The 23,175-nt window shown below is 48.2% G+C and overlaps 2 protein-coding genes across 3 annotated transcripts; both read right to left on the bottom strand.

The window, feature by feature from the left end:
* Nucleotides 1-4,950: 4,950 nt before the first annotated feature.
* Nucleotides 4,951-9,662, bottom strand: FEV (FEV, ETS transcription factor). Its single transcript, XM_027873461.1, has 3 exons — nt 9,576-9,662; nt 8,293-8,364; nt 4,951-5,561 (listed from the first exon to the last, which is right to left on the bottom strand). Exons 1-3 carry the CDS (start codon nt 9,625-9,627, stop codon nt 4,951-4,953), a joined length of 735 nt encoding a protein of 244 aa, XP_027729262.1. The 5' UTR covers nt 9,628-9,662.
* An 8,356-nt stretch (nt 9,663-18,018) lies between these two features.
* On the bottom strand, nt 18,019-22,920 carry CRYBA2 (crystallin beta A2). 2 transcript variants are annotated; one of them, XM_027873797.1, is made up of 5 exons: nt 22,160-22,920; nt 21,563-21,728; nt 21,069-21,210; nt 18,704-18,846; nt 18,019-18,228 (listed from the first exon to the last, which is right to left on the bottom strand). In XM_027873797.1, exons 2-5 carry the CDS (start codon nt 21,721-21,723, stop codon nt 18,081-18,083), a joined length of 594 nt encoding a protein of 197 aa, XP_027729598.1. In that variant the 5' UTR covers nt 21,724-21,728; nt 22,160-22,920; the 3' UTR covers nt 18,019-18,080. The 2 variants fall into 2 exon arrangements, with proteins under 2 accessions (XP_027729598.1, XP_027729597.1); XM_027873796.1 differs by having other exon boundaries at nt 21,563-22,920.
* Nucleotides 22,921-23,175: the final 255 nt, after the last annotated feature.

Below are 23,175 nucleotides of genomic sequence, written 5' to 3'. Positions count from 1 at the left end.
CTGGGAAGTGGAATAAGGAGAAATAGTCATAAAAATAAAGCCCCAATGAAAGCAAAATGTAGGCCCCGGAATTCTCTATATTCCCCCCTCCCCCCCAACATACACATTGTGCTCCAGCCTTAGGAGATAAAACAGTAATAAGATGGTTAGTAACACTGAAGAACAAGGAAGATAAATAGAATGAAAGAATTTTTGGAGCTGGAAAGGGGCCTTTGAGATCATCTAGTCAAGGAGTTAATAAACTACTTTATTTAAAAATGTAAAAATCATTCTTAGCACCCCAGCCCTTAAAAAACAGGATAGGGACTGGATTTAGCGCAAGGGTCTAGTTTGGCAGCCCCTGAACTAGTCCAATATCTTCATTTTACAAATGAGAAAACTGAGGCCTAAGGAAATGAAGTCACTTAGCCAAGGTCATCCAGTTCATTAAAGGGCCTTCATAGGTTATCTGGTCTAATGCCTCTGTGAACAAGAATTCCTCTTACAGTATACCTGATGAGTGGTCAGCCAATATGTCTTTGAAGACCTCCACTAAGGGCATATCCACAAGCTCCCAAGGCAAACCATTCCACTTTGGGATCATTGGGAAGTTTTTCCTTATACCAAGCTAATTTTACCTCTGAAACTTCTGTCCATTTCCCACTTCGAGGCCAAACAACAGATGAAATTCCTCTTCTACATGACAGTCCTCCAAATACTTCAGAATAGCTTAGCACGCATCCTTTCCCCCAGGCTTCTCTTCCCTAGACTAAACACTGACCAGGTCCTCCAACTGATCCTTATAAGGTATAATCTGGAGGTCATTTACAATCCTACCCACCTTACTGCTCTATCTCTTACTCCCTTGCTGGATCTTCTTCCAGGTCATAGCCACTAACCATGAGGTCCCTAAGGTTCTATCTTAGGCTCTTTTCTCTTCTCTCTCTAGACTTTGATCACTTGATGATCTCATCACTGCCCAGAGTTTCAATTACCATCTCTGCAAAAGACTCTCAGATCCACTTGCCCAGCCCTTAGCTCTCTTCCAACCTTCAGTCTTGAATCTTTAACTATTTACTTACATGTCTCAAACTGGATGTCTTGTAGACAAATTAAAGTCAACATGTCCGAAACTGAACTCATCTTCTCACTCCCTCCCCCTAAACCTTCCCCTCCTCATAATTTTTCTATTACTATCAAGGGCACCATTATTCTCACACTCTCCTAAATTCCCAACCTATATGTCCTCCTCAACTCCTCATTGTCTCTTATCCCTCCCTTCCCAATATCAAATCAGCTGCCAAGTTCTGCCATTTCTACTTTTGAAGTAACTCTTACATGCACCCCCTTCTCTCCTCTGACACTGCCATGACCCTGGTGGCCCTCATCACTTCACAGACAATTACAAAAGCCTGTTGGTTGGTCTCCACATGTCAAGTTGTTCCCCACTCCAATCCATCCTCCTCTCAGTTGTCAAAAAGCATAGGTTTGATCATAGCAACCTTCTATTTAAGAAACTCCAGTGGTTCCCTATTGCTTCTGGGATCAGATATAAAACTCTGTGGTTTTTAAAGCCCTTCCTCCCTTTCCAGTCTTTTAATACCTTACTCTGTGATTCAGTGACACCGACCTCTTGCAGTTTCTCAAACCTAACACTCCATCTCCAGACTCAGATTGTTTTCACTGGCTGTCCCCCATGCCTAGAACTCTGTCCCTTCTAATCTCCACCTTCTGGCTCCCCTGGCTTCCTTCAGGTCTCAGGTAAAGCCCTGCCTTCTGCAAGAAGCCTTTCCCATTTAATTCTCTTTCCCTTTAATTTTGTAATGCTTTCCATCTAAGCTTATCTACAACAGATACTATAGATGTTTGTACATAGAGGTTTGCATGTTGCCTCCCCCATTAGACAGTGAATGACTTTAGGGCAGGGATTGTTTTTCTGTCAGTTTTTGTCTTTCTTGGTATCCTTAGGACTTAACACAGTGTCCGGTACCCAGTACAGCAGCTAGGTGCTGCTGGAGTCAGCAAGACTCATCATCCTGAGTTCAAATCTGACCTCAGACACTTCCTAGCTGTGTAACTCTGGCAAGTCACTTAACCCAGTTTGTCTCAGTTTCCTTATCTTTAAAATGAGCTGGAGAAGGAAATGGCAAACCCCTCCAGTAACTTTGCCAAGAAAACCTCAAGTGGGGTCACTAAGAGTCAAATGCAACTGTAATGACTGAACAACAAACAACTCCCCCCCATCCCCGAAGCACACAGTAGGTGCTTAATAAATACTAGTTGACTTGATCATGCTGGTTACCCTCCTCTGCATACTCTCCAGTTTATCAGTGTTCTTCCTAAAATGTGGCATGCCAAACTAGACAAACACTATATGCTACAAGTGGTCTGACTAGACCAGCAGGACTCTGTATTATCACCCCTTTAGCTCTGATCATGTTGCTTCTTTACATTGCTTCACGGTGCTCCAATGTGGCCCAATATTCAACTAGCTTTTTTGGCCACCATATCCCATTGTTGACTCACACTGAGCTCGTAGCCCACTGAACACCACCAATCTTTTGCAGATAAACTGTTCTCCAATCATGTTTCACGTAGCTTGAATGTGAAAAGTAGATTTTAAAAACCTGTGTAAAAATTTATTTTTTCTCTACTAAATTTCATCTCATTAGATTTAGACCCATGCTCTAGACTGTCAGGATCTCTTTCAACTCTCACTCCCTCCCAGCATTGTCTTGTGCCAGTCTGAGAGACATGCCCTCTGTTATTTTATCCAAGTCACTGACAAACAGTGTTGTTTTGGGGCAAGCATCCTTTCCTGGATACCCTCCTGCAGGGTTCTCTTTCCAAACTGATATCAAACTAGCTGAGTTCACAGTAGGGCCAGGGCTAGTGTTAGGTCTTCTGATGTGCAGGTGAAGGCTCTTTCTACTAATTAGGTAGCTCCCTTTCTCAAGTTGTTTTTTTTTTTAAATTTTTTTGCAACAGGTTGTGAACTTCTGTAGACCTTTCCTAGTATCCCTCCAGGCTAGTGCCTTTCTTATAAGATTATCTTTCATTTATTTACATTATCTATATCTTGAATGCACAGTCATTTGCATGTTGTCTCTCCCTACTAGAATATGAGAGTCGTGGGGGCAATGACCATAGTGTGATTTCAGAGCCAAGTATGGTCTCGCCTCTCTCCCCTCCTCCCAATACCTTTCCAGTCCCATCACACCCAATTCAGGACTCTGTCCTGAAATTTAATAATTAGGGATTCATATCTTTATCTTGCCTTAAATTGCAACTCTCCTGCCACCATAGGACACTTTACAAAAGCCTTCTAAGTACTTTACACATACATGTGAATGCACATTCCAACACTTTGAAAAGATTTAAAAACTGGAGTGATTAAGGGTACTGTGGGACAGGTAGCCCACTCAGCTGACAGGGGAGTAAATCAGAGTGAACATGATGGGCCCCACAGGTCAAGTTCATAGGATTTTGTGTTCTTAGATCTTGAGATCTTAGAGATCATCTAGTTCAAGCTTCTTTTCTTACAAATAAGGAGATTGAGGCACCGAGAGTTTAAGTGACTCCCCCAAAGTCACACACTAGTAAGTAGCAGTGCTAGCATAGTCTTCTGACTCTAGAACTAGGGCTGTCCTCTGCACCAGGATGTCTCTAACGCCCTGCCACAAATGAGTTAGGTGTTTGATAACTTGTGGATTGACTGAAACCTCAAGTCTTTATAATCTTGTCAATGGTGAGTCCTGTGCCAGGAGCTTCCCACTCCACCTGTAAAGTAGAGTAAGGGTTTTCATGCCTTTGGGGCCAAAAATAGAGATAGGAATAGTAGACACTGAAGCACTTGAAGTAAGAACTGCTAAGATCTTATTACCTCCAGGAGCTTAGGGAAATCAGAGCTCTTTAGTTATGCCCTATACAACCAGGAGAGAGCGCCAGAGATCTATGAAAGGAGACAGGTTCCTAAGACCCTGAAGGGCAGAGGCGGGAGAATCAAAGAGAAATAGGGTCAGAATCAGTTAGAACGAAGACAGTGAATGTAAAATTAGAACAATGTTCCTAGGGAACGTATCTGTCTCTTTCCAAATTTAGTTTAATGAAGAACATTCTCTAGTAGGCTCCTTTTTTTTTTCTTTCACAAGTCTTTTAGAGCAATGTAAGGGAAAGAACCTAGTGTTTGCACTTAGAAGTCCCAGGCTCATTATTAACAATGTGTGTAGCCGTCGGTAAATATCTTGCCCTTTATGAGTCACAGTTTCATCTTACGTAAAACCGGGTAATGATACTTGCATTGCTTGCCTCACAAAATAGTTGTGAAGAAAGTGCTTTGTAAACCTGAGTTACATACCTGTGTGTGTGTGTGTGTGTGTGTTATCCTCACCCCTCAGCTCAAAACAATTTAAAAAGAGAAAGAGACAGTAGCCTGGGAGACAGATTAGACATTTTAATAGGGGCTTGAAGGAAAATAGAAACACGTGCGCCGACTAGGACCAGAGGGAAGGTGGCAAGGATGGAGCTACTACTTACAGGAGGAATCGGGACATCAAGAAAGCCCCACTGTGACTCGCCGCTCCCCTCGCTCCCGCCACTTTCTCAAACTGCCTTCAGTGGGAAGAGGAGAGGAGATAAGACAGTGCTGGGATCCCGCCAAGTGAATGGAGTGCCGATATCACCGACGGGAGATGAGGCCAGAGGGCTCGGGGACTCACTGCTTAGGCTGTTTAAGTCAGGTGGTGATGAGAAAAAGTGGAAAGAAGCTGGCTCCCCAACGTTTCAAGAATGGAAAGAGAACAGGGAAGATTAGGGGTGCGAAGTCCTCTAAATAGTCAGGAGTAAGCTGGAACTGGAGAAAGATTGAGAAGGCTCTTTAACCTTGGAGGGTTGAGGGCATAGAAGAGCAGAGAGATTTGGAGGCTCCTCCTAAGGTCAAGAGCCGAGGCTAGAGGCGGCGGGAGGACCTCCTCAGTGATAATGCCCCCCCACCCCTCCGAGGTGCGAGGTGGTGGCCACAGCCCCGAAGGGCCCGGGGGGAGGCTGGAGGCCGGGGTTGGGATAGAGAGCTGCCGCAGCCGCAGCGGCGGTTGCCGCTGCCGCAGGGGCCGGGCCCGGCCAATAAGAGAAGCTAGCGGGGGCCACCCCGGCGGAGGCCGCCACGAGGTTGAGTTTGGAGAGGCCAGGGAAAGGCAAAGGCGCCAAGGCTGCGGGCAGCTTGTAGAGCGCGCCGTCGTGGGCTGCGGCAGCAGCGGCTGCCGCTGCGGCCGCGGCATGGGCGTGGGCGTGAGAGGGCGGGGGCTGGCAGGCTTGGGCCAGGCCCTGGAAGTCGAAGCGGTAGGCGTAGCGCTTTCCGTGAACTTTGCTCATGATGTTCTTGTCGTAGTAGTAGCGCAGCGCCCGGCTCAGCTTGTCGTAATTCATGTTAGGCTTGCTCTTGCGCTCGCCCCAGCGCCTCGCCACCTCGTCGGGGTCGGTCAGCTTGAACTCGCCGTGGCCGCCCTCCCACGCGATGCAGCCGGCGTTCGCCCGGTCCGCCAGCAGCTCCAGCAGGAACTGCCAAAGCTGGATCTGGCCGCTGCCTGCGCGCGGGGACACAAGGCAGGCTGGTTCAGTGGCGACGGACTCGCGAGGCGAGGCAAGGTTGCGCGTGTCACTTTGAGGACTGGTGCCACAGAGCTCTCCCCCCTCCCCCACCCCCCTGCAGCTGACCCTCCTCCCACGGGGGCCCGAGGGGGTAGAGAGCTCAGAACGAAGGGGGAGACCCAGTGGGACAGACTGCGCCTTGTCCCAAGTCCAGCTAGGCTGGTGGGTCAATATGGGTGCTCTACATTAGTGTCCCACCACCTACTTTGTCTACTCTACTCTGAGTTCAGGTAGGGATGATCTCTACCGCCCCTCCCTCTGTTTGTCTGTCTGTCTGCCTGTCTGCCTGTCTCGGGGCTGAGAGTCTTCCCACTCCATCCTCTGCATGCCTTTTTAAATGCCAGTGCCTTAAGGCTTAGCAAATTCCTTTGAGAGTCCCTCGTCCCTAAAGAGGGTGGAGGTCAGCTTGGGAAGAAGGTAAACTCCCTTTGGGGTAGACAGGACAGGCGACTGAGAAAACACCTGGGGTCCCACTGTAGATTGTAGACATCCTGATGAGGACCCTTATCGCTGAGTTCCTTAACCAGTTTGGGTCTCAGCTCAGTGACAACTTAACTTCCGGGTTAACTTTCCTCGTGAGTAAAATGGGGGGGGGGGGCGTGATAATTTTGCACTACCTATTCTCTGCAGGGATGTTTTGAACTAAGACTTTTGGTAAACTGTGTGCTATTACCGCAGTCTCTACCTTGGGCCTCACTCGTGGAAAAAGAAGCCAGCCTTGGAGTCAGGAAGACTTGGGTTCAAATAGAGCTTATGACACATCCTGGAGGTGTGACCTTGGGCAAATCACTTCACCTCTTCCGACACTAGGCAGCTCCCTAAGCAGTTGTCCCTAACAATTGTCTGTTCTGCAGCTGCATTGGTAGATGGAGCTTTCTTGGGGGAAGGGGCTTATTACATAAATGAAATCAGGATCCAAACGCCCTTCCCTCATAAAGCTTTTCTAAAAAAAAAATTGTTTTCCGCTTGTGCCCGGTTCCTGATTTCCTCCCCAAACCCCTTCGGCTCTTACATCTTCTCAGAACCCTAATCGAGTCCCAAGTCCCTTACAGCCCCAGGTGTCCTTCCTTATGGTCCCTGTGACCTTCTCCTTTTCTGCACTCTCTATCAGACCCTGAGCAGCTTTTCTGATGCTCAGCTCTAGCATCTGAAAAGACCAGGCGTCTCTCAAGCCTCTGTTAGAAAAGCGAAATGAAGCAAACACTTTTTTCTTGACCTATTAAAATTCTTCTTTCACTTCTACTCAGGAGAAAACCTCTCCTCCTTTTTCAATTGTTCCTTTCTGAAGCGACCTCAAAGTTCCCCTCCCCACTTCGGTCTACATGTCTATACAAAGCTCGAGGAGGCCAGGAATGAGGAGTTCGAAGAATCCAGGCTGCGGACAGCGTCCGGGCCCCTTTACTCCTGCTCCCGGAGAGTCAATGCTAGTCAGTCGGATCCTCTGCCGGGACTGGAGAGGGGCAGGGTCAGTGAGCGATGAGCGTGAACCCCGCAATGGGACCTGATATTGGGGGTTTGGGGTTCCAGATCCTGTTGTCATGAGGCCACGTGAGGACACCCACACCTCGCATCTCCCTGAATCTTAACGAAGTAATATTCCAGATAAATCAGAACGAAAAGCCAAAGAATGGCTATCCCAGGTATTAGAACCAATGAGGCCAAAACAGATATGACCCTCTTCCTTCCCCCTCAAGTTGTCTCCATATTTCCCCGAGCTCTCTGCCCAGGTTTAGTCCACCTAAATCTCATTGGTTAATCTGACCACCCTCACCCGTCCTGTCCCTTCCCCACCCCCGTCCCGTCCCCCCACCCCCCCCACCCCGCCTTTCGAGCTTTCTCAGCAGCACCAGGGCCAGAGACATCATTGACATCAACGCGGTGACGTCACTGGCTGTAGAATTTGTTCTGTCTGATAAACAGCTTGTCCTATTCTCCCCCTGTCTCGTCGGCTAGGCCTTTCTTCCGATCTCTTTCAGAGCCAGAGAAAAGTTGCTCTCCAGCCCTCACCTCTGGATCAGACTTTTAGGGACGAATGTCCCAAGATTGCATCAACAGGAGCAAAGTAGAAAAATACCCCTCCACACGAACTCTTGCCCTTTCCCCCTTCCTCCCCAAGTGGGGCCTCTCCCGAAATTTTCGGTTGCCTCTCTAGAAGCAATGAGATTGCCCTGGAAGGCTATTGGGAATCGGGAGATCTGGGGACCAGTTCTGGCTCTGGCACTTGCCAGCTATGATAAAGAAGCTTCATCTTCTGATCTCCAGTTTCCTCGTTTCTAAAATGGAGGCAGTAATACCTGCGCTGCCTAACTCCAAGAGTCTTTGTAAGGAACGAAGAACTGCCCTCCGAGAAGGCCCCAAACTCGAAAGTAGCCATTTGACTTCTGTCTCTGGGTCTGTTTCTCCAGCCAGCCTCCACTGCTCCTGCCTCTTGTGCTTCTGTCAGTGTTCTTGTATCTGTTCAAACCTAGGCCTGAGCTCCAGTAAATTTGCACTAAGGACTTGCCCTTTGTCTAAATTTTGCCACACATATCTTTTCTATCCCCAGTTCATGAGTGCTTCCCAGTCAGAGCTAGCTCTTTCGGGTGTGCCCTCACCCCTCAGACAGACTCGCCCCTCCCAGCATCCCTGGTCTCTTAGTTCGGCTGGTTCTCGAACCAGAACACTCACCTTTCTGCACTGCGGGGCTCAGCGGCCCCCAGCCACTCTTTCCTTCTTTGAAAAGACTCTCCCCAACAGGATCTGAATGGGAAAGAGAAGCTGTTTAGGGTCTTCTTGGGAGCAGATAGAGGAGCTAGGAGAAGGGAGGGCCAAAAGGACCAGAGGGGACACCTGAGGTTGTAAGGGCTTCGACTTCATTCGGGCTTACAAGGGTTCTGAGAAAATGTGAGAGCACAGTGGGTGTGGGGAGAAAATCAGGAACCAGACGCAAGAAAACCAAGAGGGAAGGGGTCATATAGGGAGGAGACTATGTGGACAGAAGACTTGAGGAGGAAAAGAAAGAAAGAACATCGAAGGGGCAAGGGACATAGGGTGAAGACTCTAAAGTGCAGAGGTTGTTGGGAGGATATCCAAGGGCGTAGGGGGTGTGGGGAAGGAACTTAGGGAGGAATGTAGGCTCTCTAGGAGGAGACCAGAGGATTCCGGGACCCTAGAGAAGCAGACGCTCCTCAAAGCGCAGAGCCGAGGTACTGGGGTGGCAGAACAGGGTGTGGCAGGTACACTGGCCCAGGCCTCCAACGCTCCCTCTGCCCCGCAGCCCGGCCAGCTTTGCTCCTTCTCCCCCAGATCCTGCGGTGGCGCGGCGCGGCGCTGAGAGGAGCTGAGTGCCTCAGTGGAGCCCAAGTCAGGAAACGCGTCCAGGAAAAAGGAAATCCGCTTTCCGACCGAGCTGGCGGGTTCCTTATATAGGGGGTGCTGGGGCCCAGAGAACCGACCAGGAGCCGGAGAGAGAGACGGCAGTCGAGACAGGGAAAGGGAGCCCCGACACTCAAAAGGAAAGAGCGTCAATGATTCGATTTGCGCAGCCCCAGGGATTAAAAAGCGGACCAGGAACCTCAGTGGAGAGGATGGAGCATTTAAGTCTGACAGAAAGGTAGAAGGATAAAAGAAAGGTGAGGAAAGGCCGGTGCGGTTGATCCTAGGGGTGGGGGTGTGTCAGGTTCCTCTGAGTTTTCGTTCCCACAGTACACAGCTCTTCAGCCCTCTGTCCTTGATCCCCCAGCCTTCAGCCTTTGAACCTCCCAATCCGCCGTCCCCCCCCCTCGTCCCATCCATCCTCAAGACCCCTGGATCCCCAGACCCAGTTCCTCACCCAATAAGACCACAATCTCCTAGTCCTTCAACCCTCTCCCCCTACACTGCTCCCCAAGCACCCATAGTCCCGAAAATCCCAGGCCCCTGGCCCTGTGCCTCCTCCCAGCCGCTTTCCCCAGCCGGACCCTTCAGGTCACCTGGCAGGTACATGTTCAGCAGCAGGGGCTGGGAGGCGCCGCTCTGTCTCATCGCCGCCTCGGAACTGGGAGGTGGGAGGTGGGTGTAGGGGGGCCGGTCCGGCCAGGGGCGGGGGAGGGCAGGCACTGCGCTCCGGGGCCCCCGAGACCCTCCAGAGGCCGCCGCCGCCGCCGCCTTCACCCAGGAGGAGGAGATGGAGCTAGGCCTAGCCCGGCCGAGGGGAGGGGGCACCCTGGGGTGCGGGGGGGGGGTTGGGAGGCCTGGCGGTCTAGGAGGCTGGAGGGAGGGCCTGGGGCGGTGCTCACACAGGGGCTTCCTGGAGACCCGCCCCCAGCCCCCCTATTCTCCTGTCCCCCTTCCCGCGTCTCGGGCCGAGGCCGCAATTTCCTTTTTAATTAAAGTGCTGCCGCCTCGGAACCCCCCCCTCCCCTCTTATCGGCCCCATCGCAATAAAGTCCCTGCTGTCGAGCGCAGCCGAGCAGCGCCCCCTGCCCCCCGCATCCTCCCCCCGCCCCTTACCGTGACCAAGTAGACACATTGGGAGGCCAGGAGGAAATGGGGGACAGAGGGGCAGGGAAGACTTGGGCTCGGATGGGCTGGGCCGAGCTAGCGGGGAACGGGGGTGCAGGGACCCATTTTCCGCCTTCTTGAGTCTTTGCAAACAGTGAGTTTAGAGGAAAGCCAGAGAGACTGGGAGGGCCAGGATTAGGGGTACAGGGTTCAATTTGACAAGGGGCCCCATTCCCACTCTTTTCCCCCAAATTCCCAGCTTCGCTTTCCCCCAAAGTCTCAAATCCCCTTGTATTCACCGTTCCTTTCCCCCTCCTCCCCTTCATTCTCTTCCTTTCCCCTCCTATCCCCTCCCTTCTCTTCCCTCCCTCCCGTCTCCTGGCTGCGTTATCTCCATCTTCACTTTTAAATTTCCGCTTCCCTCCCTCTCCCCAGCGCTCCCTCTCTCCCGTCTCTCCGCTCCCAGCCCGATCTGCCGCTCCCCTTATCTCCTCCCCGCCTCCCTTCATACCCCCCCCCCCCCCCCCCAGCTCTTCCTCTTTCTTCCTCATGGACCCATAGAATATTAGTCTAGAAGGGACCTTAAAGGTCATCTAGTCCAGCCTCCCTCCTCTTCCCCTCTTTCAAATTCTCTCCTTTCCTTTTCTTCTTCATCCCCATCCCCTCTTTTCTTTTCTCCTTTTCTCTCTCTCTTTCCTTTCCTTGTCTCTGTATCTCATCCAACTCTGCCCTTTCTCCTGTCTCTGTTCTCACTTTTCCTGTACCTGTCACGGCCTCCATCTCCCTCCCTATTTTCTTATTTCTTTGTTTTTCTGTTTTCTGTCATTGTCTAATATTTATTCCTGTCTTTCTGTCTGCTTCTAGTTTTTCCTCATTTCCTGACTCTCTGCAGCACTCTGTCAGCATTTTTCTCTGTTTTCTATCCTTTCTAACCTCTCTTTTCCTCATTTTTTCTCTTCCCTCATGCCCTCTCCATTTTTCTCTTTCCTGGCCATCTTCTATCACCCTCTCACTTTTTAACTACCTCCCTCATCTCGCTTTCTCCCTTTTCTTCTTTTTCCATCTCCATCTCTCCCTCCCTTTCGCCCTTCTCCTTCCCTCTTTCTGCCTTTCTCCTCTCTCCTCTCTCTGCCTTTCTTCTTCTTCTTCTTCTTCTTCTTCTTCTTCTTCTTCTTCTTCTTCTCTCTCTCTCTCTCTCTCTCTCTCTCTCTCTCTCTCTCTCTCTCTCTCTCTCTCTCTCTCTCCCCCCCCTCCCTCCTCTCTTTCCCTTTCTTATATACCCTCTCTTTTTCTCCCCATCCCAATCTTTCCTCCCTACTGTATCAAGTAAATATCACTGGGCATCCACCTCTGCGGATGGAGTGTGGGTCCTGTTCACCCTCCACTCTAGAGTCACCGAAGACATATACACAGTAGTTTTCGATCTCCACCCTGGGCGTTTAGGGATTTGGGGAGACCTGGCAGTGGTTTACCCAGACTTAATGTCTCCCAGTCAGGGATCTCAAACCTCATTTATTTCGTTTTAGCAACTTGTACACAGAAAGGAGAAAATACCAGAAGGAATGGACATTAAAACTAGGGACAAAATAAAGGCCCTTTGGCAGGCTTTGCATCCCACCCCCCACCCCCAGGCCGCTTCCACTTCTGTCCTGTTCTTCCTCCTTCCCCAAAAGCTCTTGGGAGGACTGAGAATAGAGAGGCTGGTGACGAGTGAGCACCACTCGCTGAGAGAGCGCAGCACCCATTCCTCTCCAAATGCGATTTCCTTTGGGTCAATCCCCAAAGGCCAGGACTGTGGGAAGACAAAATATATGCCCTCTCCCTCGCCTTGTGCTCGCCTTCTTCTCTAGGATGACACGCTCTCTCAGCGTCCTGAGTCTTCGTAAAGCCCTACCGGCAGCTGAAAACCAGGGGAGAGCACTGAGTACCGGGAAGAGCTGAAATATTGGCAGAAAGAATCGGAGGAGCCCTGAGGCAGGAGCAGGAATGGGGTGCGGGTCGGTGGGGTAGACCCGTGTCTAAGAAAAGCCTCTAACCTCCTGCGAGATCCCGAGGAGAAAAAAATCTGAGTATAAGGGAGAGGCAGTAGTAAGTAGTGTGGGGAGGCTCTGGAGAATCATCCAGTTTCATGGAGGATTTTCTGGAGGCGTGGAGGGGGAAGGTGGAGGCGGGGAATTTAGGACACAAGGTGAGGAACTCCACTCCTTGGGTTATTATGTGGCTCTAATCTTTGGGGTCGTGAGGTAATTGGACCTTGGGCCTGAGGATCTCAGTCTCTGGCTTCCCCAAGTCCAGCAAAGAGATTGGAGGCTTAGAGCCAGAACACAGGGGTGGAGAGGGTGGCAGTAGGGACCCAGGTCCCCTTTCTCTCCAGCTCTCTCCCCTATCCCAAGTGCCTTGAAGCCAGAGATCTCTCCCAATCTATCTGAGCAGAAGCCAAAGTATTCCTTTGGGGATGGAATTGGTTGGGGGAGGGAACGAATCTCTGGGTGGGGAGGGCCCTAGAAGAAGTAACACTGGACTTAGTCTTGGGAAGGAGAGGGGGCAGGATCTCACCATCTTCAGGTTTAGACAGGACCACTGAGTCAGAAAAGGGCAGGATGCCTCTAAAGTCAAAAGTAACTTGAGAGGTAACCTAGTACTGAGGTCCAGCCCTTGGAGGGACAATGATTCTCTCCTTTCTGGCAGTCATGGGAAAATCACTTCTAACCACTATTACCACTATTACCAGTCTCTGCTCTTTTCCAGCTCAGGGAAATTGAATGGAGATGTAAGACTGGAGGATTGTCAGAACTCCTGGTGTGGTATTTCTTGACAGCCTGGCACTGCTATCCAACCACAATCCTAGACCAGTCTGAGTTCAAGAGAGTGGATCCTGGATACCTCCCCCCCACTCCCATAACCCATGTAAGTGGGTGGCCTGGCTGATCCTGTCTCCTTCAGACCTAAGCCTCATCCCTTGAGGGGGAAGATAATGTGGCTGGTCCCTATTACTAGGGATGCTGGGAGGACGCATGATCCCCAGAAATCTAGTCAACCAAGTCACAGAACAAAGATGCATGGAAGAGCCAAAGAAGCCCAGAAGATTGAGGGGAGCCTAAACCCTTTGGTGCTCAACAAGGGTCCAGTCAGAGGAAATCCAAGCACAGAGCACTGTGTCTGAGATCTGGCAATGGCCAGAATGCCAGAGCTTCAAAGAATACTAAGTTTTAGATAATCTAGTGGACAACGATAGGGGGCTGAACTCTCAGTTCCTTAGGAACTCCCTAATTGAAGAAACTCTAGCTACCAATGCAAGTTGGTACTTTCTTTGCAACTTTTAGTCTCAGGGGATTGCCTAGATGTGAGGAGGTTGAGTGACTTGCCCAGAATCACATAGCTGCTATTTCTCAGAGGCCTGCATAGCTTAGAGAAGGGGTATGAACCCAGGTCTCCCGGTTTCCAAGGCCAACTGTCACTTAGTATACCATAATCTTTGACAAAGGCAGAACTGAAAGTTAGGTATCCTGACACCCAATTCATCTCAACCTTAGCACAATGGGAAAATTCTGCTAATTAATGTCTGTCATAGGTTGCTCTCCATTTGCCCCTGCCCTCCACATTTGTCTCTCTCCAAACCACATTTTACTTGACCAAAGTTCTCCACATGCATTACAAATGGGGAAAGGTCTTGACTGAGATAACTGTCCAAGATATTTTCCTTTTGATACCCCCCAGAACTCTGCTTGCTGCTTATCCCATATCCTCTGAAAAGATACCGTATTTGTTGCTACCACAACTCTCTCCTACCCCCAACAAGTCTAGGTCTCCTTTGGACTGATAAATTATTCCTTGTCAGTAATACCAAGGTTTCTGGGTAGGGGGGAGGGAAGATAGAGAGAAAGGAACTTAGGGCCCTCCTGCCACCATTTCTACCTTGCCTCCTTGGTGCTACCCTATTCTTCTAGATGGCACAGTGGAGAGAGTGTTGGGCTTGGTGTCAGGAAAAATTGAGTTCATATCTGGTCTCAGACACTTCCTACATGTGTAACCTTGAGCAAGTCACTTAACCTCAGTTTCCTCACCTGTATTATGGGAATAATAGTAGCACCTACAAAGAAGGATTGTGAGGATCAAATGAGAATTACTTAGACTAGTACCTGGTACATGTAGGGGCTTAATGAATGTTTATTGATTGGTCAGTTATGTTGTGGTACCCAGTCTTTTCTGTGTCCAGAATCATAGAATTGGAAGGGAATTCAGAGAAGGGAGGCCTGAGATCTGTTTTTGAAGGGCTGTTACATAGAATAGCTATTAGGCTTGTCCTTCTTGTCCACAGGGTATAGAACTAGGAGCAGCAACTGTAAGCTGTGAAGGCAGATTCAGCTCCACATAAGGCAAACTTTCATAACAATCAGAACCATCTCAAAATAGAATGGGCTGCCAAAGGAGGGAGTGTGATCACCTTTATTAAAGGATTTTCAAGGAAAGACTCCATGACTGCTAGTGGGGTATTTTATACAGACAATTCTTAAACAGTATTTTATTTTTTCTAATTACATGTAAAGACAATTTTTAATATTCATTTAAAAAAAATTTTTGAGTCCCAAAGTTTCTCTCTCCCTTCCCTTCCCCTCCCCTCCAAGATGGTAAGCAATTTGGTACAGGTTATATAAGTGCAATCATATAAACAAATTTCCATATTAGTCATGTTGTGAGAGAAGAAACAGATCAAGAGGAAAAAAAACACAAAAAATAAGGAAAGTGAAAATAGTATGCTTCCATCTGCATTCGGACTCCGTAAGTTCTTTCTCTGGATGTGAATAGCATTTTCCATTATGAGTCCTTCTATCCAGACAATTCTTATTCATGCATGCTATGGGCTAAAGCATTAGTGTCAAGGAGACCACTAAATCATACATAAGGATCTCTGCAGGCTGCAATATGGACTTAGAAAGACACATTAACATTATGTTTTGTTGTATTTTTATTTTGTTAAATATTTCCCAATTTCTTTTTACTCTGGTTCAGGTCTCTGGGGAGTGTTGTGGTGTGGGGAGTATCTGAACTAAGACAACCCCTATGTTTCCTTTCCACTGAGATTCTGTAATTGAATCAGCCTCCTATCCAAGGCTGGAAAAATAATAGCTAGCAATCCTATAGTGCTTCAAGGTTTACAAAGGTTTACATGTATCATCTCATTTGAGCCAAACATTGACTCTTTGAGATAAGAGCTATAGGTATTATTATCTCCATTTTACAAATGAGGAAACTGAGGCTCAGATATTCCTGATTATAAATCTACCATGATCTCCACTTCTCATGCTATCCCTCAGAAATCTTCTTGATGATATAACCCACAAGTCATATTGTAGAGCCTCTGCTTGCAACCCTCTGGTGCTGAAGAACTCACTATATCACAAAGTAGCTCATGCCACTTTTGGAAGCTCTAATTATTCATCAGGGATGGCAATCTCTTTGAAATGGGGCCCAGATCACTTACTCCTGTCCTTAGGATCATTAATTTAAAACCAGAAGGGTCTTGATAGGTCATTTTAGTCCAACCTCTAATTTTACAAAGGAGAAAACAGACCCACAGAGGGAAATGACTTGCCCATGATCAGATAGTGAGTAGCAGATACAATATTCAAACTCAGGCTTTCCAACTCCTAATCCACTGCTCTTTACATCACAGTGCCACTCTTCTGGAATCTGGATGGGAGGTGAGAATCCAAGAATCTTCCAGCCACATCCTACAAATTAGTCATTCTGCAGATTTTAAAAGTTTACTTCCTTAAAATTCTAATACTCCCTTGGAAAGTTAGCCTAATAGACAGCTGGTTTTAGAGTCAGGAAGACCTGAGTTCAAGTTCCACCATTAACCCATGCTGACTGGGTCACCCCAGGCAATTCACTTAACTTGTAAGTGGTCCCCCTCCAAAAAAACCCCAACATATGACTCAAAGTTGTAAAGCAGATGTGTTGCAATTGATCTGTATTAGTGAAGGAAGGTTCCTTGCTGGGAGTTCCAGATCAACTCATAGATCAGATCCTTAACATGGTTAGCATAGAACAACTCTGAGAAGGTCAGGCCTTGGGGTGGGGTGGAGAATTCCTAGTCAAAATACACTGGTCATGTGGGATTCTAGGTTCTTCTGGACACTAGAAATCATAGCTCTGGGCCCAAATATACTACTGTCCAGATCCTAACAACAAATGGTTCAATTAAGAGTCTTGGGGAGATTCCACTCTCTAATTGTAGTTAGGGAGCACAGTGGATAGAGCACTAGACTTGGAGCAAGGAAGACTGGAGTTCTAATACAACCTCAGACACTTAACTAGCTGTGTGACCCTGGGCAAGTCACTTAAACTCTGTTTTTCTCAGTTCCCTCATATGTAAAATGGTGATAATAAAATAATCTGCTTCCCACCTGGTTGTAATGGGTATATAATGAGGCAACATTTATAAAGCATTGTGCAAATCTCAAAGCACTGTATGAATGCTAACTATTATTAACAGGTAATTTTTCTTAGGGAGGTGGCAGCTACAACTGCCCTAGTTTGCAAATCCTCTCCTGGTATATTTAAGATCTCAGAATGTACTCTACAAACATCATTTCATGTGAGCTGAACATCAGCTTCATTTTATCTATACTATCTCCATTTTGCAAATGAGGAGTTTGAGGCTCAGAGAGATTGAGTTATTTGCCTACAGTGACAAAATCAGATTCTGTAGGCCTGTCTTTCCAGGTCCCCTGAGTGGGGTATCCTGAATCAAAGGAAGGGAAATATGAATTTATTAAGCACCTACTGTGTGCCAGGCATTCTTCTAAGTACTTTACAAATATCTCATTTGATCCTTACAACAACCCTGTGAGGTAGGTGCTGTTATTAACTCCATTTTACAGTTGGGGAAACTGAGACAAAAGTGATTTTCCCAGGGTCACACAGATAGGAAGTGTCTGAAGTCTGATTTGAATTCAGGCTTTCCTGATTCCAGGCCCAGCACTCTTTCCGCTGCAGCACTTAACTGCCTCAGTACCAAATTACAGAGACTGGGATGCCTGGGTTCCTAAAAGACTGACACTATTTCCCAGTTCCTTCTCTTCCTATCCTTTGGCTCTCCTTTCCAAAAGGGAATGCCATTGCATGTTGTCTAGAAAAACAAGCATAAGAAAACTGTTGAAATTCAGGGAAGAAGTGGTTGTGTATTTGAGTGGAAGGTGGTGGGATGAAGGCAGAGGGTTCAGAACATGATCTGAGAACCAGAGTGGAGCCAGAGTAAACCAGGAATTGACACCTCCTTGATCTTAACTCAGAAAGTGCCTATGATTGACTATAGTGTAATGGGAATTGTAAGGAGTTCCCTACCTACTCATGTTTCCTCTGACACTCCAGTCATTCTCAGACAAGAGCTCACAGGATAGGTGAAGTCATATTCTATAGACAAAGAAAAATACGGGGGCATGTGAGGCCAGACAGGCTTCAAAATGCCACAGAGGAGAAAACTGGGAGTCAAGTAGTAAATAATAAATTTCTGATCTTTGAAGGAATATTATAATAATGGGAGAGTAAGTATTCACTTCTCATCTCCCTGGCATACAGGGTCAGGCTAGAAAAGTTTGCTGGTATCACAGCAAGAAGAAATAAAGAGACAGCAGGAGGAAATTCCTGACAGAAAGCTGAGGGACATGTTAAAAGAGACTGAGGAAAGTTATTAAATCTTTTCTATTTGAAAAATCTTTGTCAGGCAGAATGGGAGGGGGTAGATAGAAGGGATGGAGGCCATTGTATATGGAGAAAGACAAATGAATGAGGTGAACTAACTCTATGGGTGGACAGGGAGAATGAGGACAGGCCCTGAGGTTCGAAGTGTCTTGTCCCTACTGAAACTTCCAGATGATGCAGAGAAATGTGAATGGGTGAGGCAAATTCAGTGCCTTTATTGATGGTTCTGGGTCCAGATGTATCAGATGCTCATGGAGACCCTGTAATGGGGGCAAATACAGCCAAATCTAGTGCTGGACTCTTCGGATGGATTGCAGCTGATTGGTATGGGCCTGGGTACCAAACTCGCTGTATTTTCGAAACTCTCCACTATGCCGGTCCTGTTCCAACACATACTGGTAGCCCCGGAAGCCAGGATATTGGTAGCCTACCCACCTAGGAACATGGAGAAAAAGGAATGGGTCACAAAGGGTCTTTGGCATCTTCCTCCACGCCATCTGTGCTGGGCATCTATGGACACCATATTTCCCTCCCTTGTGGGAGCCATCATCCTTACTGGTCCTTACTTCTTTGTTCTCCCTGTCCTCCCTTGCCTATCATCTTTGCCCAGTTTCCTGACTCCAAGTACTACATTTCCTGATCACTTCTCCTTAGTGCCCTATTTCTCTGTCCTCCTTTCCCCATCACCTTTTTTCAGTTCTTTATCTCCATGATCATCCTTCCCTATCACCCCTTCCTGGTCCCAGTTTTCCTGTTCCCCCTTTTCCATCATGCATCCCTAGACTCCATCTCTCAAATCCCTTTCTTGTTGCCCTCCTAATTACTGTCTCTTTCTCCATCCATTTCCCTTGTCTTCTGCTTCCCACCAACCCCTTTCATTCAGTTCCCCACCCCAGTCCCCAGCACTCACGCTCCTGAGGTGACTTTGAGGGAGCCCACATCCTTGCTGGCCCAGCCCATGGCAGGCAGGGATGGATAGTCATCACTCAACTCAAACTTGCAGCCCTGGAAGTTTTCACCCTCATAAAGGGTCACTCGGCTGTCACTGTGATTCTGAGGGCCCAAAGAGAAGGTGGAAGGGAGGTTGAGAAGGCAGATGCCTCTTCTACCCTCCTCAGAAAGGTGGCACTAATCCTCCCTCCTGCCATAACAAGCAAACTAACACATACATAGACATATACACTTCCATTTCTCTCCCTCAACCCATGTACAACTGCACCCAGGGAGCGATGAGAAGAGTCTAGTCAATTTCCTAATTCTACATTTCAAGCCTCCAGGACAAGATTAAGGCCTGGGTCTCTTAGTTGAACCCTTCTTTCATGGACTTTATGAGGTGTGGATGCTGGGGGTTATTCTGAGGATAACAAGCATATCAGAGCCGCAAAGGATTTCTCCAACTTCTCTATCCCTATTGATGAAACTACCATTCTGGGGTAGCTAGGTGGCAAAGTAGAGATAGCACTAGCCCTGAAGTCAGGAAGATCTGAGGTCAAATCTAACCTCAGACACTTGACATTTACTAGCTGTGTGACTCTGGACAAGTCACTTAACCCTGTTCCTCACCAAAAGAAAAAAAAAAAAAGAAACTATCATTCTCCCAGTGTCTCAGGCTTCTAAGCTAAAGTCATCTTTGCCTCTTCTCTCTCACTTTTCAAACCTATTCAACAGGCAAGTCCTGATTTTTCTACCTCTGAGATATCACTGGAATCTGGCCTTTCATTTACACTCCTGTCAAACACCTGGTTAAGTTTATCTCTTCTCCCCCAGACTTGTAACAACCCCTTATCTGGTCTTCCTGCTTCCTATTCCAGCTCTCACATTCTCTTTCCAATGACCCAAGACTCTTCTATTTAAAACTCTTCAGTGGTTTCCATTGTTTACTGCATAAAGTATAAATTCTGACTCTGCTATTCAAAGCTCTCTGTAATAATGATCGTAACAATAATTGGCATTTATATAGTGCTTTAAGGTATGCAAAACACTTTATAAATATTGTCTCACTGTTCAGCCTTATCTCAGACTGCTCTTTTTCAGCTAAGCATGAGCCAGGCTAGACTAGGCTTTTTTCAGTCCCTCACTTTCAGCTCACAATTTCCATTATGCTCATCTTTGCCCACTCTTTATATGCCTAGAAGGGATTAATATCACTCCATCTTTATTTGTTGAAGTCCCTCTCCTTTTCAAGGCCCAAATTGGATTCCACCTTCTTCATAAAGCCTTCCTGGAACCCTTAGTGAAAGTGATCTTGCCCTCCCCAAATTTTGAATAGCACTTTTCCTGGACCTCTCATTTGCATTTATCTAATTCTCCCTCTTATAATAGTCATTTGTATATTTGTTCTCCCTCCCAGTAAAGTTTAAGTTCCTCAAGACCAGGGTCTGTGTTACATCCACCTCTAGATGTCCAGCCACATCTAGCATGGTGTTTTACACGCAGAAGATGACTTCAAATGCAATCAAGGAAACTAAGACTTGGGTAGGTGAGGTAACTTAACAGGAATGAATAGCACCCACAGGGGAAAGAGCACTAGGTTTCAATGAAGTCCAAAGACCTGGGTTCCAATATTAGCCCTGCTGTTTACTTGGGCGCTTTGCCTCACCTTTCTCAGTTTTCTCATTGGTAAAGGGTTGGAGTTGCCCTAAATGGGTTCTAAGATTCCTTCCAACTTTAGATCCTGTAGCCCATGAAAGTCTGTCCACAGTCTAGAGTTCTTCCCCATCCCTATTGAATTGACTCTCAAAGCATAAGGGAAGGAAGTCATCAGAGATAGATAGCACTGCACTCTCAGCATCTCCTTCTTTGCTTTTCCTCTGTCTCCTTCCCCTCCCCCTCCAATTCCACAGCCCTATATTCATTAAAATCAACATATCCAACAAAGAAATTCAACATATATAGAAGACTGGCCTTCTGGTAATTGTCTTTTGACTCCAATCCTAACCCTGTTCGCTAATCCTCACCCACCACCACACACACTCTAACCCTGATTTTTACTGCATTTTTGACCACACCTCTAATCTAAATCGAGCCTTATTTTGCCCTCCTCACAATACCCTAAGTGAAGCCCCGGGGGGTGACCACTCTCTACCCCCCTCCCAAACCAGTCAAAGCTACTCCAGGTCATTCTGCTTAGAACCTTGGGGTCTGAGGGCACCTTGGGATGCAGGGAGCAGGGTACTTGTCTGGGTGCAGTAGGGGGAGGTGCTTGTAATAGGTTCTTAGAGCTGGAGCTCCCGGGCAGCTGCGGTGGAGTAGGGGTTTGGGGGGACGGGACTCACAGCGCAGAGCAGAGGCCGGAAGGAAAGAAGCTGGTCGGTTCGATAACCGCTGCTGCCGCTCCACGCAGTAGACCGAGGATAGTCGCCCTTCTCTAGGATGAACTGCTGGCCCTGGAAATCCGGGTACTCGAAGCCCACCCATCTGGGAGAGGATGTGGGGGAGGAGTTGCTACTCTCTCCAGCACCACCCCATCGCCTCCCATAGAGCAGGGAGCTTGGCAGGACCCAAACCCTTTCCCTCTTTTGTAACGACTACTCCTGACTGAGAATGAGATTTCAGGTCCTACCAGCAGTGAGTCTGACTATGCTACTTTCCCGAAAGACCTTTGGGAGTGGCCCGATTTCATTTCTGGGTCCTAAGAGTCTAGGCTTTAAAGGTTTGGCGTTTGGAGTCAGGATCTCCGAGTTTGGGACCTAGGTAAGTAGTTCGGGGGGGGAGAATATCAGGGGTTTTTTGGGTGGGGGCTGGGAGGATGAAGAATGGGGTGACTCACGCGCCGCTTTCCACCTTGACAGAGCGCACCCTGCGAAAGCCGCTAAGCTCTCGGATGCTGGAACAGTCGCTCATGAGCTCACAGCGGCGGCCCTGGAAATTTTCTTCCTCCCACAGAGTGAGGCGGGCTGGGCTTGAGCCCTGGGACAGGGTGCCGCTCATGCTACCTGCAACGAGATGGACAAACTCCTGGCTTAGGCATCAGCGTGTAGGCGCCTGGTTTCCTGGAGCTATCCGATGTCCAGCCTGGGATCAGAGGCAGGCGGGATCGCGGGCCTCAAGAGGTTCTCTTGTACGGCGGATACATCTGCCACCTTCACTCTGAACTATCCCTGTAACTTCCTAGACTAGGAATTCCCCCGAGCTGCGGCTTCTTCTCGGGATGCAGCCCCCAAAGGGTCAGGAAGGAGACAGCTGAAAATGAGGTCTTTGGGGTTGGTCCATCGACCAAAGTGAATTGAGGCTGGGGGGGGGTATGGTGGAGAGGAAGGACGGACAGGCTCTCCTTATTTTCAATGCCTTTCCCAGCCCCCGATTTCTCTTCAGATTCTCGTCTTCCCGTCCTAAGTCCTTCAGCCCCTGGATGCCTAGTACTCACAGGGTGGACTCAGGCAACTCTGGGGCTGTTGACAAGTTGGGTGCTCGACCGTGAGAGGCTGACATTGGGAAAGGGCCTTTATAGTCCTCCCTCTGTAGCCCCCAGGCCCAGCTGGGACAGCTGAGCTGAGTCAGCGGGCAGGTTGCTGTCTAGTCCTGTTAGTCGCCCCAGGAAACAAGAAGCTAGCAGGCCCTCCAGCCCTGGCCCGGCTCCCACCCACGCCTGACCCCCAACCCCTCGGCAGAATGGAAAGTGCTGAGCCACCTGTCCAGGCACAATAGCTAGAAGCTGACACTGTGGTTCTTTTCTTCCTGAACAGTGGAGATGGAGATAGGGGCAGTCAGAGGTCATCTTAGTCAGCCCCCTGCCTCCTAACACAACCCACAAGCCCTGGCCCAGGCCAGACATATATACTGAAACATACTTAAGCTGTTCCTTTACCATTCTCTCTCTCTTTCTCTCCTTGAATCTGTCTGATTTTCTCTCTCTGTCTTACACACACACACACACACACACACACACACACACACACACACACTCTCACACACTCCTTTCCCTGCTTCTTCCTAATGCCTAATCTCCAGTCCTAGTACCCAGTTTTTCAAAGGCTCTTTGAATAAAGCTACATCCAAGATTGGTTACTGAGTCTACTATTCTTTGCTTTCTCTTGTCCAAACCAGCTCGAGGTAATGCTTATCCTAGTTTCAGCTTCAAGAGCCTTGGCTTCTCAATATCATTTCCTGAAGTTTTCCAGTAAGAGTCAGAGGGTCAGTCTGTTCGGTATGAAAAGTCCCTTCCTCTCTTTCCCAGGAGGTTTTGAAAAGGAGCCTCGTGAAGTCCAGTCTGGGTTTTTAATGTGACTGGTGGTTGGAGGGAAGTACTGGAGGGTGGAAGTAATGCTTCGTAACCCTGAAAAGTAGTTGGTTTGGTGTGAAACCTGACCCTGCCTGCCCAGGGAGTTAAGTGGAGTTAGAAGGCCACTCATGCAATCCTCAGGAGAGAAAGTTCAAGAAGAA

Source organism: Vombatus ursinus, unplaced genomic scaffold, assembly GCF_900497805.2.
Source record: "Vombatus ursinus unplaced genomic scaffold, bare-nosed wombat genome assembly UNPS02014802.1, whole genome shotgun sequence".
NCBI classification, from domain to species: Eukaryota; Metazoa; Chordata; class Mammalia; order Diprotodontia; family Vombatidae; genus Vombatus; species Vombatus ursinus.
This window is presented reverse-complemented; position numbering and strand designations above follow the sequence as displayed.